Raw genomic sequence first — 18,392 nt, forward strand, 5'->3', positions numbered from 1 at the left:
GCGGGCGCGTAAGCGCGCGCATATATACTCACTTTTCTTATAAAACTAAGATGAAAAGTGTTGAGGAATCGGGGCGAAAAATGTAAAAGTAAAAAATCGGTAAGTCAGAGGGGTAAAAGGGATTTTTTACAATATGAATTTTGGGACTTTGACGGTGGAGTTGAGAAGGTTATGAAAGAGCGCTTGGCCGCATAGGTTGTGCCGCGCGATCCATCCCAAGCAAGCTTATATAAAGTCTGCTAAAGCCCGCCAAGCTGGCAAGAAGATGGCGGCGCCGCCGAATGTTTCCCGCGCAAAGACGTGGATGGTGGACGGCAGATAGATGACTACATGGTATGCCGAGTGCGCGGGCGAATGCTGCGAAGAGAGTTGACTGCGGTGTCAAGTGAATCGTGTTTGTGCGAGACTCTCGGAGCTCGGAGCTCGGTGCCCGGGGCCAAAGGACTCCGTTTGAAATTGCCGCACTAACTTTACTTTTTGAATCCTCGATTTTCTTGAATTGTGTTCGGTAACGCGGGCGTAATCGCCTAGCACAAACGCGGTTGACAAAATGGGCCAGTCCGACGATATCGAGGACTCGACTTTCATGAAACACCAGGATCTCTGCCAAAAGCTTAATATGGACGCGAGCGCTGCCAGCGAGGCCTGGAGATCTTACGAGAACATAAGGCAGCACTACACTCTGGAGGTATTCCTTATTTACTTAATTACTTGCGCGAAGCGTAGGTCGCTTCTCTCTCATTTCCAGTCGTATTATATGCCTTCCTTCATTTGTTTTCCTCCTTCGCCATTAACTTATCGATATAGCATTGTAATGAAATATTTGATTGTGTTGAAGGGTGATCAACTGCATTGGATAGGATGTGCCCTGTACGTTGCTTGCCGGAAGGCCTCGACCCCTACCGTAGGAAAGACTGGAGCAAATATTCAAGGGAATTGCGTTTCCTTGACTAGACTTCTCAGGCTTTGTAATTTGCCTTTAATAGAATTTTTTACAAAAAGTAAAGCCTGGGCTGATATGTGTAATATGCCTCAAGATTTTGGAGCAAGAATAGATACATTACATAGAAACTTTTCTGTGTCGTCGGTAATATTCCAAAAGTATCAACCAATTTTTAAAGATATATTTAAGAATCCAGCCGACGATTTAAGCAAACCAATGAGATCTAGGAGACACAAAGCTGTACCCTGTACGCTTTCGAGATTATTCGAATTTTGTTGGTCACTTTTTATTTGCATAAAAAGCGGAATATCAACAATTTCTGATGATCTTGTGAATTCTTATCATTTATTATTAGTTGTCTGCGATCTAATGTACAGCAATGCTGTATTAGCAAACAGAAAGGATTTGTTGAATCCTGATTTTCCCGGTTAGTATAACTTACGCAATTTATTTTATTCAGCTTTTAATGTTACAGTTCATTTCAATCTTGGAGAAAAAAGAAATCATCATTATTAATGTAATAATAAAAAAATGAATTCTTTTTTTAAGGACTTCCTGAAAATTTCAACGATGAAAGCTATACTCCACCAGAAGTCACAAATTGCATAGTCAGCTTATTATGCGAGCGTCATAATGCTATCGCAGTTGAAGCTATTGGAATCAAAGAGTATTCCTTAAAGCGATATATGAATAAGCTTTTTAATGAAAAGACTATACGAGGAGATCAGTCTAATTTTTCTGGAATCTTGGAAGCCTTAAATTTTGATGGAAATAACAAAGCAATTAACAAAGCTTACGAACAGCATGTCCTCAGTGTTGGAGATCTTGATGAAAGAATTTTTCTGGGTAAGAAGTATTTTATTATAATTGTAATAAAGCTTGCTCAATGCTATGCTCTCTAATAATAGGATATTTAAGTAGCATGCATTTATTATGCACATATAATTCATCCGAATTTACACCTACAACTTTTTATTTAAAAATACTACTTTATAACGCAACACAACTAATAAAAAAAAAAATACACACACGCGCGCACGCACACATACACGCACACTTATTAAACCAATACTGCGATACATAGCTTATACAAACAATATTATTTTGATTCAATATCGGAGTTTAATTTATATCAAGTATTAATGTTGTATTCCTTTATTGGTAAATTACATCTTACACAAATGATCTGCAATTTTTTTTTCAAGTCATTCAATTTTTTATTTTTTATTGTTTTTTCTTGTATTCAATGCTTGATTTTGTTCTGTTTTTCTTTTTTTTTTATTCTTGTTCATCAATCCCTTTCATTTTCTGCTGCTAACCAATGTGTGCCTGCTTTACCATCACTGACATTCAGCTGAATGGAGAAGAGCAAGACTAGAGGGTGTATCACAAATGCAAGCTGTTGATGGAGAATTAGCTTGGTCTGTGTTATCAAAAGGTGGGTCCGTTAAGAAAAACGTGTTTCCTGTTTCCATCAAAATCAAATTAAATCTACAAATCTTATTTTAATATTTATGGGATTAAGTTTTTAATTATTTCATTTATTATTTCAGATAGTATACATAGCATGTATACTATCAGTCTTAGAGCCATAAGTTTCAAGATTATATTACTTCATAAGCTATATGATAAAGCTATAATTTAGGCTTAAAGTTATTAAAAGGTTTCAAAATGGTATATAGCAATGTGGCACTTTAATATGCAACATCTTATCCTTATTTTAATGGCTTTTATAACTTATTTTCACAAATATACTTATTAATACTAACTTCATTATATTAAAAAAAAAACTAACCACTATCTTAGTTTTATGTCATTCTATTTTCATGCATAGAAAACTAAATATTATTTATAATAGTTACAATTGATTGAACATTACTTGATATTTAACAAATGCAATAAAAAATTTTATATTTTAACTAGTGAGAATATTTTATCCATTTTAGTAATTATTAAATGACTAGAATTGAATAAAAAAAACAAACAAACAAACAAACACTTTAAATAGAAAAAAAAACATGTCTTCTTATTCTAAATCATTCTGTCATTTATTGTAAATTATTTCATTTTTAATTTAGCATTTGGACTCTTTAATATCATTAAATCACTAAATTATGAACAACAGTTAATAATTAAAATACAACATGATATCATAATCAATCTTTATATCGGATAAATGTTGTTGATTACATATTTCATAAAAATCTATATTGATAATTTTATTTTTTTATTTTAGGACCAGATTCACCATCAAAAATGATAAATATGAGCGATCTTCAAGAGCAGTTTCAACCAAAAAAAGAGCAAATATCGGTAGTTTTTCCTTTTCTTATAAAATTACAAATAAATTGTATCAATATTTCTATAATTAATATATATTTTTTTTGTTTTACAACTTGTATAACATGATAGATACAACATTGGGCACCACCAACGCCTCTCACTGGTCGTAAATATTTAAAAACAAAAGACGTAACAAATGCGACAACGACGTCAAATCCAACGCAAAGTGTCATACGTCTGCAAACTCTTTTAGTAGGATGTCAAGCTTTTCCATCTGAAAATCTCTTGGAAATATTTAAAAACAGTTCACCAGATATTCAAACATTTGTAGAAATGAAGGTTCAAGAATTCGGAAAAACATTCTGTGATGCATATTCACCAAAAATTGTTGATCAGGCTGAAAATACTTTTCTAGATTTTGGAAAAAAACGTTTACAATCCGCGCAAACATTATTTTATAAAGTTTTAGAACTTGTTTTAAAGGATGAAATGTCGAAGAAACAAAATTTTGATGTTTCGGTAATTATTTTTATATTTTAATAAAACCTTTTCAAAATACCTTGATTTGAATATAATATTTTAATTGCTTTATTTGTTTGTTTTGTTTTTTTTTTGTTTTTTTTTTTTTTTTTTTTTGTTTTTTTTTTTTTTTTTTTTTGTTTTTTTTTTTTTTTTTTTTTGTTTTTTTTTTTTTTTTTTTTTGTTTTTTTTTTTTTTTTTTTTTGTTTTTTTTTTTTTTTTTTTTTGTTTTTTTTTTTTTTTTTCATTCAGACTTTATTGAAAAACGATGTTTTTCTTCAATGTTTATTCGCATGTTGTTGCGAAATTGTCGTTTATTCATATCAAAATAAAGACAGAACATTTCCTTGGATTTTAAAAGCACTAAACTTGGAAGCTTATTTCTTTTATAAGGTTATTGAAGTTATTGTTAAAGTCGCTGTAGATCAGCTGACACGAGATATGGTCAAGCATTTGAATACTATAGAAGAAATGATCCTTGAATCTCTGGCTTGGAAATCAGCAAGTCCTTTATGGCAAGCACTTCAAAATTGTGAAGGCGGTGTTCCATCTTACGAAGATGTTGCATTGCCTGGTACTTTTGATTTAGTAGATCCCAACACTCCTGGGCAACCAGTATTGAGAAGAATTGCTTTAGATAGAGGAGCGCATCACGATGTTGCACAAAGTCCCATTTCCTCTGCCTCTGAACGGTTTGTTTATAAGAACTTTTAAATTTTGTACATAATTTTTATTTTAATACTAATTTTCTAATTTCCTTTATAATTTTATTAAATAATTATAGTTTTATTGTTTAATATAATTAATCGAAATAGGTAATATATAACAATTAATTAAAGAATTGTCATTATTACTTAAGTCCACAAAAATTATGTAAATATAAGTATTAGTATAATGGAAAAATCTTATTCTAATACCTTTACTATAAAATTGTTTATTGGAGAAAGAACAAAAGAAAAAAAAAATACATTAATTTATTACTGAATAGTCTATATGGCTTTATTTTCTAGTTTTTAAATCAACAAAATTTAATGAACATAATTTTAAATGCCTGTTATATAAAGTAGTAAATTTTGTTTTAAATATTTAATGAATTGATTGACAGGATGCAAATTTCATGCCTACGAGGAGATTAAAAGTTTCTTTTATTTTTCCCAAAGGTTTCAGTCTCCAGTGCCGGCATCAGGCGTTGCTAAAAAACGTTTATTCACCGATTCGAAATCGTCGGCACAAAGTGTATTAAAGGTAGGCGGACCAAGCCTATTGTCCCGACTCGTCGCAGTGCCTGAACAATCGAGTCCCCAGAGGAACGGCTGTGGATCAACATCCAACGCTTCCGTAGCAACTGTAAATCGCGACCAAAGTAAGCCCCGCCGCACGGGCTCGCTCGCCCTCTTTTTCCGTAAATTCTATAATTTGACGATCACGAGAATGCAGACGATCTGCAACTCGTTGGATATAACCGACCTCGACCTCAAGAGAAAGATCTGGACGATTTTCGAATATTCGATAATGGAGCGGACGATTCTCATGAAGGATCGACATTTGGATCAGATCCTCATGTCCGCAGTATATGTCATCTGCAAACTCGGTAAAATTGAGAAAAATACGTTCACAGAGATTATGCGCTGCTATAGGCTCCAACCTCAAGCAGAGTCACATATTTATCGTTCCGTCCTTATATCAAGAATCCAAAATAATTCGGAAGCAGCGTTGGAGGATAACAACAGGTAAAACATAAAGCCCTGTTTATTATAATAATATTTAATTTATGTGTAATAGCATAACATACATAAAAAATATCTATTCATAATAGACTACTTTTTATAAGTTTTTTTTATTAATAATTAATAGTTTAATATACATAAGAAGAAAAAATGACGCATACTTCATTAGGGTCTTAAATATTGATATAAATAATCATAAAGAAATTTCATGCTGTTTAATGTCATAAAAGAACTGTACTTAAATTATTGTTGTTTTTAATTAATGATTCATTACATTGATTGATCGATAGAGGCAGTAATTATTAATTTTATCAACATTAGTAACACATCATTTTAGCCATGTAATAAGACTTTAAAACATTTTAAATTAAAAAAATAGAAGCTAAATGTATAAATATTTTTATCGTTTAATATAATAGGAATAATCAAACAAATAATGCGGCACCGCCGACCCCTTCGGACATGGCCGCGACATCACGTATCTACGGCTCCGAAGAACGCGGGGATCTTATCAAGTTTTACAATACGGTATACGTTCCGGAGGTAAAGGATTTTGCTAAGAAGCTCGGTCTGACGGAGGGCAGTGTTACGAATCTAACGCTGAGTCCGTTGCCAAAGGGCCGATCACTCACTAGCAGCTCGCCGGTGAGACGGGTCACAGAAAGTGTCATGACTCGCGTTCTGGATCCTAAGGAGATCGCGGCCTCACCTGCGCCTCAATTACATTACTGCTTCAATCGCAGCCCAGCTAAGGTCATTTGATTTTCATTGCTGTCTCATTTCACGCGTCTTTATTTCTTTGCTTATTATATCTGATAGAATGTATAAGTTTAATCTTAACCATTAGCCGCTAGTTTTTTTTTTAAATGTTATTATTTGAAAAATTCAAAATTGTATAAATTGAAGATTGACATTCGCGCGTGTATTTTATTAGGATCTGGAGTCAATTAACAAGATGGTGACATCCGTTGACGCAAGGAAATGTGTAGGCAAGCGTTTGCTCTCCGATGATACTGAAATTCCACTTACACTGCCAAACGGTGAGCCTAACGTGAAAAAACTGATGACCGCGACAACGACGTTCGTTGCTCGAAAACTGGAGAACATCATTGGCGATCGGCGCACGCAAAATCAGTAGACCAATTGCGAATTTCAAGTAAAACGTAGGACACTGTACGGTAACCGATGGTCGTTATACAGTGAAAGCAAATGACATTATTGAGGAATAGCTGCACTACGAAACATATTTAAACACATCGTAGAAAGAGCTTACTCTCAACATGCTACATCAGCAGTCATATGAACGCCTACCGCAGTGTTCTAAACTTCTTGTATGGAGTGGTTTAGAAATTGTGCTTCATTAGGGTCATGGAAAGCACTCGCCACGCTATATACGAATACAAATCTGTACACGTCAGCGATGAGCACCATAAGCATTGTGTGTGGAAATGAGCGATAGAGTAACGAAAGGCTTCTCGAACGATCTCTTATACTGTATAATTTTATCATAGCGCAACACTCTGTGTGCTCGATATCTCGAAAGTAATGTCGCACAACCACGGGGTCCTACGTCCCACGTGAGATGGATTTGTGGGGGGGGGGCAAATTAATAATTGTCCAAATGTGATTTATTAAGTAAAAAAAATTTTAATACGAATTTGATGAAAATTTTAGCTGATAAGGCGAATCTCGTGTTCTCGCGATCTATTAGAAGCGTGCAAGCGCCTCTTATTCGACTCGTGATATTACTATGATCATTCAACACTTACATAATTCAAGCAAAATTAATCTGTCAAACTTAGTTCGTTGTGATACAAAATGTATTCAATGTCTTTTTAACATTATTAATCAAATTAAGCTTGAACTTTATATTGATGATCATAATCTTATTAGTTGCTCATAATTAATTATTATGTTCTTGAGTTTGAGTAAACAAATAATCTTCGCTTATTCATTTTATGAAAAAACTTATTGCTTTTAGCTAAATACCTACAATATTTCTAACGTAAAATTAACAAATTTAAATACTTTATTTAAAAAGAATTTTAAATTATAAAATTTACTTTAGCATACGTGAAATAATTTCATCCATCTTTAATTATTAATTAAATTTTATCATATTACTTTCGAAATTATTTACATAATTGTTAAAATTTCGTTTAAAAGACTTAATATCTTAGAAATTAATTACTTGTATAATAACATTTTTTGACAGAATCAAAATTATATGAGTTTTGTAATAAATTGATATTTCGAGTACTTACTAAAAATACTAAATTATGACGAATCAATTCATAAATATGAATAATTAATAGAGTAATCACATTAAATAAAAGGTGCTTTATCTTGGTTAATAACATTTTTAGTTATATATATATATATATATATATATATATATATATAGCTCAGCACTAGGCCCCTAACTATTGTTATTGCACCAATATTATTTGACCATTTTATGGTGGTGACTCACCTTGAAATTTTAATTCATATTTTCTTTTATTCCATAAGTTTAGAGTTATAAGCGAGTAAAAATAGCTGACGTAAAAGTATATTTTTTACAATCAAATAAATATTCATTTTTACATTCAAATATACAATATCTATACTATAGCTTTTATATTTATAATTATTATATTTAAAATATATTTTCTTTTAGCCTTACAATTACTTGCAATCACAAAAGTTAGAAATATTAATTTTTGCTTTTTATCGATATCAATTGTAAAATCGACAATTTTTTAAATGCTTAGATCTTAAATTCTTGACTACAAAAGTTAAATAAATGTTTATATGATTGTAAAATATAATACAAATATTTCAAGCTATAATAATTTATTTTTTGAATCATTTAGGTTATGTTTTTAAAATACCCAGAACAAAAATAAATTGTAAAAAATATAAGTTTGGAGGTGACTCTCTGCCTTAAAATCTGACTGATTGGAGCTTATAAATATTAGTGACATTTCTGTAACGAGTATTGCGCTATATTTTCACATTTTCTCATTTAATTTTCGATTACATTAAGCATTTCTTTGCTATATTGTTTATATATATACACACGTGTATATACATATATATATATATATATATATATATATGCGCGTGTGTGTATTTGTATGTCTGTATGTGTACTCGTATGTACTGGCGTATCGCGCGCGCATACACATATGCTCATTGTATTCAGTAATTTTCTGAAATGCGAATATCAAACCAAATAAATATAGCATAAATTTATATATAAGAATTTGATTGATATTCACTACTTAAAAACATTTCAAAATCTGGTTTGAATGCGAAAATTGTTATTATTATTTCTAGTTATGATTGCAAAACTATAAATAATGATTTAAGAGAGAATGTGCCAAAGTGACTGTGAGATTGCAAGTTCTTTTTTCTTGTATTTTGTATAAGGGTAGACTGAAATATAATACATCCGTTCTTGTAAAATTCTAATAAGTGGATGTAGAAACATTTAAAAATAATTATATTTATAAATAATCTTTATTGCTTTTAATTTAATTTGTTTAAGGAATTCATTGTCTTCTTGTTTATCAGGAACCTTGAAGTCAAACAAATTATACATGTTAAAATGTAAAGATTATTATTATTCACGTAAATAGATATGTACTTGTAAAACTATAAACGAATCTAAATATTTTAGTTGAAAATTATTGCTTATAAAATTATAATCTATATTCAAAGTCAATTGATTGCCATATAAATTCAAAATCAGGTAACTGTTTTACAAAACAAGAAATGTCTCAAATACAATTGTCAAAACATCATTAGCACATACGATTAAAAAATTAATCCAGAAGATTTTACAGGTACGGAATTAAAGAATTTGTAAAATCTAATAAAGTAATATTTACTTTACATTCGTACGTTTTTAATTATTTAAGTATCTCAATTTTTAAAAGGTAATATTGATTAAGGCGCTTAAAATCAGCCTACCCTCGTAAATTAGTCTGAAATGAATTATGTAGTTATTCATTGAAATTAGCATGAATATAGAATTCAATATTTAATCAAATAACAAACATATGAATTTATACTAAAACAATTGTAGACTTCAAGTGGATTTTGCATAAAGGTAATAATTAATTTTAGCTTATAAGTACAAAAAATATTTGTTATTAGATTTGTCATAAAATTTCGACCCAAAATATGAAATTCTTGAATAAGTTAGAATGTCAAAACTTCAATACTTTTCGTTATATAATTTTTAATATTAAAGCCACTATTAAATTTATAACTCACATTTATACATAAAAGTAAATAATATAACGAAAATATAGGAGAATTATATTCTATCAGCAAATTCAAGTAACTTTATGTTTTTATATAGGGTTGCATATATTTTTCTGTGTGCACGTGATATAATTGTTAAATTTAATAATATTGTGCACAATGAAAGAGATTTGTCGACAAACTTTTTATCAGAATATAATAAATAAATTGTGGTATGTACATATTATTATATATTGATATATAATTGATAAATAAAATGCCATTTAAAAGTAAAATATAAATCTGTGTATCACCTTAAATAAGTTGTCTTATCCTACTATTCATAATGTTACATCTAGTTTATTTAATATTAAACCAATATGGTAATTTAGTCCAATTATATTACTAATATTCGATAAATAACTTACGAAATGCAGAAGTTAAAATTTGCTTACTAGATACAAAATTCTAGTATTATTAGCAAAGTATATTATTTTTAATGACTAATTCAAATTTTACAAAATCCTTTAAGTAAAAAATTACATTTTAGAAGTTTCATAAATTGAAATATAAATCATGAATGAAATTAAAAAATGAAATTTTTTTTACCGGTTCTCCGTATTATGTTCTATATTAAAAGAATAATTCGTTTTGTACTTTTCCTTTTCCTTTTCACAAATAATAAAAACACATTGTAAATTTTATCAAAATAATTATTGAAATTTGTTATATATTTGATGATTATTATAACTTTAAAAAAAAAAATTTTGCATAGTTCCAAATAATTTTAAATTTATTATATTTCATGATCAATTTTATTATGATTTTTATATCTTATTAATTTTTGCATTTTGAAAAATAAAATAGAAATAAATTAATTTTATATTATACTAAAATTTCACAATTAGTTTTATTTTCGTTTGTAAATTGTACAATTTTGTCTATGATGATACTTAATATATTAATAAAAACGCATTTTATACAAAATGTTCTATGCACAATTCAAATAGTTCATATTAATAACAAATTTTAATTCCAATATTTAAAATGTTTAAAAATAAACAACTAGAACATTTTATATTCAATCAATTTTTATTCAAATTACATAAATGAAAAATTTATTCAATTTAAAAAATTTGTTAATCTATATTTATATTCGTAAAAGCGTCATCATTTAAAAAAAATTGATGTCTTAATTTTTATGCGGTATATTGAATATGTTCTTTAGAATTTTTCAAAATTGATTAATAATTCATAATTAATGATTTCACAAAATTATAAATGATAATAAAAATTAATCATCGATAGTCAATTTATAGATTGTCTAAATTTGAATAAACCATATGGAACGTGCAATGTTTCTTCACTTATGAATGACAATTTTGTTTCAAACAATAGACATATATAAATAATAGTAAAATAATTTAATGGCTTATCGATTATTATTTTAAAACAGTGTTTTTCCCATTACATTTTAATATATGAAAATGAATGTAGCAATATTAAGTAAAAAATTGTATATTGATTTTACAAAAGTTTTCATGATTGTAACTTATTCTTCGGAAATTAATTATAGGTTAGGCATCTTTATATCTAATTAAACTAACCATTATTGTTAATTATACATATTTTGTTTAACTGTACATTACAATTCCAATAGATTATCAGTAGCTTATTGGTAAAATTCTGTTAAAAATTCCAATGCAATCATTATTTTTCTTTAATTACAGTTTATTATTAGATGTCATTTTAACAATGGATATATATTAAATAAATTCCAAAGTTTAATAATGTAGTTTATTAAGTATCATGCATATACATGTATAAGCATGTACTCAAATACGCAGAGACACGCACATACATACCTACAAGAGCGCACATGGTACGCACGTATAGATATGTGTGTATATATACATATGCATATAATTTAAATAACAAGAAAAGTATCTAAGATTATTAAAATTCCTACTTCATAATAATGCTTATTTAAGATAATTAAACAAAGTCTTTAAAGCACAGTGATCTATGCAGCTGATGAAATTGACAACTTCCTCGGAACAAATCTCTGTTGTTTGACTCTTGCTTCTGACACGATTATTGCAATCGTCCAAAGTTTGCTTTAAAGCCATACATGTAGACAATTTTGCACACTTTTCCTGTAAAATATATAAAAAAAAATTGAATCAATTTTATGATGCATGGAGAGAGAAAAGTCATTATAAAGTTTTCAAGACTTCAACAACTTTGTCATCTAAATTATATCTAACCCAACATTAACGAGCTATTGGTATAATAGTTGCCTTAGACTTATTTACGCAATTAAATATGCATTGGGGCTTTAAACGTAAGACAAGTTACGTAATATAATTTCATACATCGACACAATATAACTTACTCGAACTACAATTTGTGGATCAACCAACTCATCGTCGTCAGCTTTCACTATTGGCACGATATTATTGACGATCGACGAGAGGAAAGACATTTTTCCAACCTCCCTCGTAATCCGGAGTCAAAGGAATTGGAAAAGCCGGGCCAATGCCTATAATATACCGTGTCTCGGTTAAGCTTTATTTATCGGGATGGGACACGGATTTTCAACAGAAAAGCACGCGGTGCGAGAGATCGCGAGTAATACGACAGCAATTGACGCTGCTTGGGGCGTTTGAAGCACCAGCTTTGTGAAATATTGTGCTTACGCAAATGCGAACAATCGTGAAAGAGAGCGGCGAGAAGAGGCGCGAAGTCATAGGCCGACGTGCTCCGCCACCTTGTAAAGTGCAAATGGAGCAACAGCGGCGCGCATGCGCCCTCGTGTGCATTTTCCAATTTGGCTGGTTTATAATAAGTCGTCATTGCTCGTTGACTGTAGCCGAGCGCCTATTGATAATCAAATGTAATGAGCTTCGGGAATTGACGGGCTTCGAAAGCCGAATGTTTTAATGCGCGAGATGGCTACGAGATTTTAGCATAGGAACATGACTCGATACGAGATAACGCATTTACTAGATAGACATTTGTCTCGTGGAATGCCCGTCGATTGCCCGTATTTCTTTAATCGTACTATCGTTATCGAATATTGCAGAGGAGGATTTGGCGAAGTTTGCTATTTGTTCGCCTGAACATTTGTATTAAGCATTTGTTAGCGATAAGAAAATGATTGTTAATACCGTAGGGTCTGCTTACTTATAAAAACACATTGTTTTAATAAACTTGGAGCTCGGGATATTATTTATTTAGTCGTGTAAACAATACGTGACTCGATTGTCCATCGAATGCATTTGGCAGGATTCTTTTAATAGAGAGACTGAGAGAGACTGAAAGAGACTGAGAGAGAGACTGAGAGAGAGACTGAGAGAGAGAGAGAGAGAGAGAGAGAGAGAGTATGTGTGGTGATAATCGAGATGTGCTGCAGAAGTAGCATGTTTTGCTTTATTTTTCCTACTTTCCCTTTCGAGAAAATAAACACGTATGCGCGTGCGTACAGCTGGCGAGACATTAGAGCCGTCGTGTATACGGCTTAAGTAATTGGTGTGAGTGCGGTGCGTAGCCAGTTCGCGCACATGTAAAGAAAAAATCACATTGTACCGTGCCTCGCACACATGCGCGCCCTGGCACGCGCGGATTTATGTATATACGTGAACTATAGACACCTAGGACCCCAATACACCTAAAGAAAACACGATTCACGACTCTTTAGGCGCACGTATAAGAGGGAAACGATATATATCAAAGTGTGGAACAGCGAGGTCTTAGTTGGGACTTCGGTGCAACTCTGCGAACATTTTTAAAAGCAGACGATCGCGAAGGTAATCGAGGCAATTGTGCCGCATGGAAGAGCTAATTTTGTCGTGGATTTTCAACTTGCCAAATTGAAAAAGAGCGAAACTTTCGGAAAAATCGATGGTTCAGCTGCGCGCCGATCGCGTACAGGTTATGTTACTCTTGCTCGGATAGACACTAACGACGGCTGACAACGCTCACACCCACAGGACCCGGATTTCCGAGTATTTTCAATATTACGCGTTGCGGAGAATTGACGAGCGAGTCAGAGAATTTCTTTATACAAGGGAGAAATTCAAGTGACAAGGAATAACCGTAAGGGGGTAACGTAGCGAGTTAACGTATTAAAGGCCCTTCGTGAGCTACAAATTGTAGAACTTCGTCGTCGACATCGATATTTTGTTACCAAATAGTTGTAGACGAAGGGAGACAAATATCATTACGATTAGTAAAAGGGGATTACTTTGTATTTTCAATAAAATAGTCGAGGCCTTTCCCTCATTAATAGCTCAATGAAACTCGCAGCTTTTAAGTACCTTCTACTGGCTAAAACGGCGACGTCTTCGACGAATGCTCGAGTCCAGCAACGTAACAAGTATTTCGTAGCCAGAACAGTGCGTGCAGTTACAACAACCACGTCGAGTTGAAAGATCGCGCTTTTTACGAATGGATGATGCTTGCTAGCGATGAACGGTATGGAGAGACATGGGCATGGACATGGGCATTCACACTCGCATCATCATCACCATCATCACCACCATCATTCCCATCATCATTCGCAAAGTAGTAGTGGCTCTTTGCATCATCACCATTCCCACAGTAACAGTTCCCACAATGTGTCCCATAATTCAAATGTCACGGGTCACCAGCAGCATCAGCACCAGCAACATCAACAGCAAGTGGTATCGAAACATAACCATGGTCAATCGCAAGCGCAAAAAGAATCTAGTGGTAGCTCCGCCACCAGTGGTCCAACAACGCCGCAAAAACCTAGAAATTACAAGCTGCTGGTAGATCCATTTTTAAAGAAAGGGGCAACCAAAGTTTATAGGTACGATGGTCTTGTACCTGGTGATCCCACTTATCCTGTAGTTCAAGTGAGAGATCCGCGTTCTCAGTTAACTAGAATATGGACTAGGTTAGACAAACTTGATTTGCCTGTACCAAGATTCAAGATCGATGCTAATTATTGTGGAGAGCCACCACCTTTAGAAGTGACATTTTGTCATTTGAATGATAATATAGATAGGACATTTCTCTCTGACATGGTTCAAAAGTTTGGCACCACTGAGGAACTTACGATATATTATCATCCTGTAACAAATAAGCATCTTGGCATAGCAAGAGTTGTTTTTGAAACTACAAAGGCTTCTAAAGCATGCGTAGAAAAATTAAATAATACTTCTGTAATGGGTAAAGTATTGAGGGTTTTCTTAGATGCTTTCGGAGACGAATGTCGAAAACTTTACGATGATTTAACTATAGAAAAGAAAATTGAAAAAAAAATTGAAAAAAAAATTAAGGAAGAGCCTCCAACTACGGTAGCAGTTGTTCCACCAACGGCATCGATTAAGGTAAACATTTATTGCACGTATTGACACTTATTACATTGGTAATAATTAGTACAATATCTTTTTATCGTATCTATAATAATTTGAATTTGCATTACATATAATTGATGATAATGAAAACAATATATTTATTGTATTGATAATGATTTTACAGACTGATGTTGAACAGAATAAAAGGGGGCAGACTCCTTCTATGGTTGAAAAATCTTCAAGTTCAGTCACAGATGAAAGAGACGATTATAGTAGGCATAATAAAAAATCGAACCTCGATAAAAGCAGGGACTCATATGTAGAGAATTCGAGGTTTTGTAATAAAGTAACAACGTCTTATCGCGGTGATTATTCGACGCCCGGAAGTACCAGTATCAGTAGCAGTGACTTGGGCTATGGTACTGGACCCAGTGAACTGAATTATCCTAGCAGTTATTCACAAAATTCGACGCCAGTCAGCAATTATGATTACTATTATAGCAGTTATCACCATCATCATCAGCATCAGCAGGCGCATCATCATCAGAGCACAAATCAAACAGCCAACTACATTGGAAGCTTAGCTCAAGGAGTAGTACAGCAGCAGCAACAGCAACAACAGCAACAACAGCAGCAGCAACAGCAACAGCAGCAACAGCAACAACAGCAGCAGCAACAGCAGCAACAGCAACAGCAGCAACAGCAGCAGCAACAGCAGCAACAGCAGCAGCAGCAACAGCAGAATTTGCTTAATCAAACGAATCCCGGCGTTTGGTGGCCGAATGCGGTCGGAGCGGAGACTCGAGGGGGCATTTATCCTCCTAATGCTTCGTGGCCGACCTCGGGCATCATCCCCAACGATAGTCCGCTAGTCGTGATGCCGTCAGTGGCTGCTCGTGGCGCGAGTATTCCCAGCACGGAGATCGTCACCATAAATTCTAACAAGCTGCCGGTCATGCCGACGAAGAAAAAGGAGTCCACTTTCATGTCGACGAGCTCGCCCGCGGACTCGGATACATCGGCAGTCCACACGCCAACCAAAGATTCGCGGCGTGATTCGCCCGTCGAGGTTCGCAAGACACTCGACCTCGACACGAGAATAGCCATGTTGCTAAAGGACAAGGCAGGCGGCATGGCCCCACCCTTCCTACAGTTCGGCAGTGACTCCGAGGATGATCACAAGTCCTATGTCGACGAGGAGATGCTTTCAAATCCGCCGAGTCCCTTCCTTACGCACGACCTCTATGAGTCCTGCTTTCAAAAGACATTGCAGCGCAACAGGGAGAGACGCAGGGTGCGCGAGAACAGCCTCGGTCAGTTTAACAGGTCCACCAGAGTTGACGAGGACCTTGGCAGTATCATAAGCTCGAGCGAGGACGAGGCACTCTTGGGTAGTTACAGCCCGACGACGGCCGCTACCGGGAATTCCGTCTCGGATCCAGAACCGCCCAAGGATCCACCACCGCCTCCTCCACCGCTGGATGACGATCGCATGTCTCTCAGTCCATTAAGCTCCGGCGATGAAAAGATCGAGGAAGTGTGTACATTTTTAACGCTTTGTTATTGAAAGTTAGAGATTTTTTTTACAAATCGAGTATTTACAAGATATTACGAATCGTCTATTAATAAATTTATTTCTCGTGATTGAAATATGCTTAGATTTAATATTAATTATTGATAGTAATTTCACATAATTGAACGGCAAGTACCTTTTGCTACTTAATACACTCCACCTTGAATTTATGATTATATGATTAATAATAATTAATGATAAAATTCATTAATGATTAAAATTAATGATTAATGATAAAATCAATATGATTAATATGGCACTTAGTAAGTAGATAGATAGTCGCTTTTCCTTTTTTTCTTCTTCTTTTTTTTTAATAACGAAAAATTTTAAAGGAGCTTGAATGAAATAGCGATTATATTGATGATGTGATAAACGAAGTACAATTGTAAATAGTTTTAAATTAACGCTCGAATGAGTAAAATTAGAGGAATCAATGAAATATTTATAGCTTATTCAACATCTTTGTGTGCGCTCGCGGTCGTGTCTCTGTACTTGCAAAATTTCCCATGCATTAATAAGATTCATGATTTCAAAATTGAATATTTATATACATATTTTAACTACTTTAATAACTCAAATAACTATTCGTTTTCCATATTAATTTCCGTCCTTTCTCGTAGATTGCCACGCACGAACCGGTGAATCAACATCTATACACGAATTACTCAGCCGTGGCTCAGCTGCACCATTATGCCGCAGCGACCGCGGCGGCAACGACCAATCATCATCAAGTCTACCAATCACACCACCACCACCATCATCAGCAAGTCCAGCATCACGTCCAGCATCAGCAGCAGCAACAACAGCAGCAGCATTGGCCGAGACCCGCTCAGTACCCATATCCGTATTGCGGGGGTGCGACGACTGCCGCCGCCGCCGCCGCCGCAGCCGCTGCCTACATTCCCGGTCAGTATCAATCGGCTGGGACTACCACGGGACTACATGGGACTCCGACCAGTGGCATCGGTCTCGGGCCTCCCACGCAAAATGCCGGCTTTTATCCCAACTTTCAAACGAGATTGCAGGTCATTGCCAATCACACTATCGCCAAGGACAATCCCCAGGTAACGTATTATTTTTACCGCCGACCGCATTGTATCACATATCCACCTCGATATATATTAGCCTATCGTTCAACCAGTAGTTCAATTATAAAAAGACACGATTAATCCAGTCGTCTACTTATATTAAGCGAACATTGTTTTATGTATCGTTTCATCATTTTTATCTGACAATGAACGGGGCTTAGAAATTGGGTATACATTGGCATATTAACGAACGTAAAGATGAAGCCGAGGTAATGTAACGAAACCAATGAAAAATAACATTTAATTACAATTGTACAGGGTCCAACCATCAATGGCGTGCTCAACAGAGTCGTTAACGAACTTAAGCAAATTCTAAAAAAGGATTTCAACAAGAAGATGGTTGAGAATACGGCCTTCAAGCTGTTCGATGTCTGGTGGGACGAGCGCAAGAAGAATGAAAAGGCCTTGCCCGTCGGGGTCGGTACCAGTACCATAAGTAACAACGTCGTCACGACCGCCCCCACCAACAGTGCTGAGGTCGCGCCGGCGAATGTCGCGAGCAGTACCCCTGCGCCCGTGAAAGAGGAGCCCAAGAACCAAGGCCTTGCCTCGCTCTTAGAACAGGCAACAACGCCACTGGGCCTGAATTACGATGGCTTCGGACTCGGCATCAGGGCTAGCATGCCAAAAATGCCGTCCTTCCGGGTGAGTCCTCAGTTCTCTCCTTTCAGGCGAATTGTCGCATCGGTGCTGACAAAGTCG

The 18,392-nt window shown here is 34.1% G+C and overlaps 3 protein-coding genes across 5 annotated transcripts in view; 2 read left to right on the plus strand and 1 right to left on the minus strand.

Annotated features, from left to right (window-relative positions):
- Window positions 1-73: 73 nt before the first annotated feature.
- LOC105364504 (retinoblastoma-like protein 2) lies at window positions 74-7,066 on the plus strand. 3 transcript variants are annotated; one of them, XM_011502434.1, is made up of 10 exons: window positions 75-688; window positions 839-1,370; window positions 1,493-1,789; window positions 2,298-2,381; window positions 3,180-3,256; window positions 3,356-3,745; window positions 3,998-4,437; window positions 4,906-5,475; window positions 5,892-6,225; window positions 6,407-7,066. In XM_011502434.1, the coding sequence occupies exons 1-10, from the start codon at window positions 551-553 to the stop codon at window positions 6,608-6,610; spliced, it is 3,066 nt and encodes a 1,021-aa protein (XP_011500736.1). In that variant the 5' UTR covers window positions 75-550; the 3' UTR covers window positions 6,611-7,066. The 3 variants fall into 3 exon arrangements, with proteins under 3 accessions (XP_011500735.1, XP_011500736.1, XP_011500737.1); XM_011502433.1 differs by having other exon boundaries at window positions 74-1,370; XM_011502435.1 differs by lacking the exon at window positions 2,298-2,381 and having other exon boundaries at window positions 76-688.
- Window positions 7,067-11,552: 4,486 nt separating this feature from the next.
- UQCR-11 (Ubiquinol-cytochrome c reductase 11 kDa subunit) lies at window positions 11,553-12,503 on the minus strand. Its single transcript, XM_011502436.1, has 2 exons — window positions 12,101-12,503; window positions 11,553-11,861 (listed from the first exon to the last, which is right to left on the minus strand). Exons 1-2 carry the CDS (start codon window positions 12,188-12,190, stop codon window positions 11,688-11,690), a joined length of 264 nt encoding a protein of 87 aa, XP_011500738.1. The 5' UTR covers window positions 12,191-12,503; the 3' UTR covers window positions 11,553-11,687.
- An 854-nt stretch (window positions 12,504-13,357) lies between these two features.
- The window catches only part of Set1 (SET domain containing 1), an 11,036-nt gene continuing 6,001 nt past the window's right edge, over window positions 13,358-18,392 (plus strand). Inside the window, exons 1-4 of the mRNA XM_011502594.1 lie at window positions 13,358-15,062; window positions 15,214-16,566; window positions 17,223-17,666; window positions 17,949-18,335. Of these exons, the coding sequence (XP_011500896.1) occupies window positions 14,175-15,062; window positions 15,214-16,566; window positions 17,223-17,666; window positions 17,949-18,335 (3,072 nt within the window). The 5' untranslated portion in view covers window positions 13,358-14,174. The remainder of the gene's footprint in view (window positions 15,063-15,213; window positions 16,567-17,222; window positions 17,667-17,948; window positions 18,336-18,392) is intronic.

The sequence above is a fragment of the Ceratosolen solmsi genome, unplaced genomic scaffold (assembly GCF_000503995.2).
Source record: "Ceratosolen solmsi marchali unplaced genomic scaffold, CerSol_1.0 scaffold39, whole genome shotgun sequence".
Taxonomy (NCBI): Eukaryota; Metazoa; Arthropoda; class Insecta; order Hymenoptera; family Agaonidae; genus Ceratosolen; species Ceratosolen solmsi.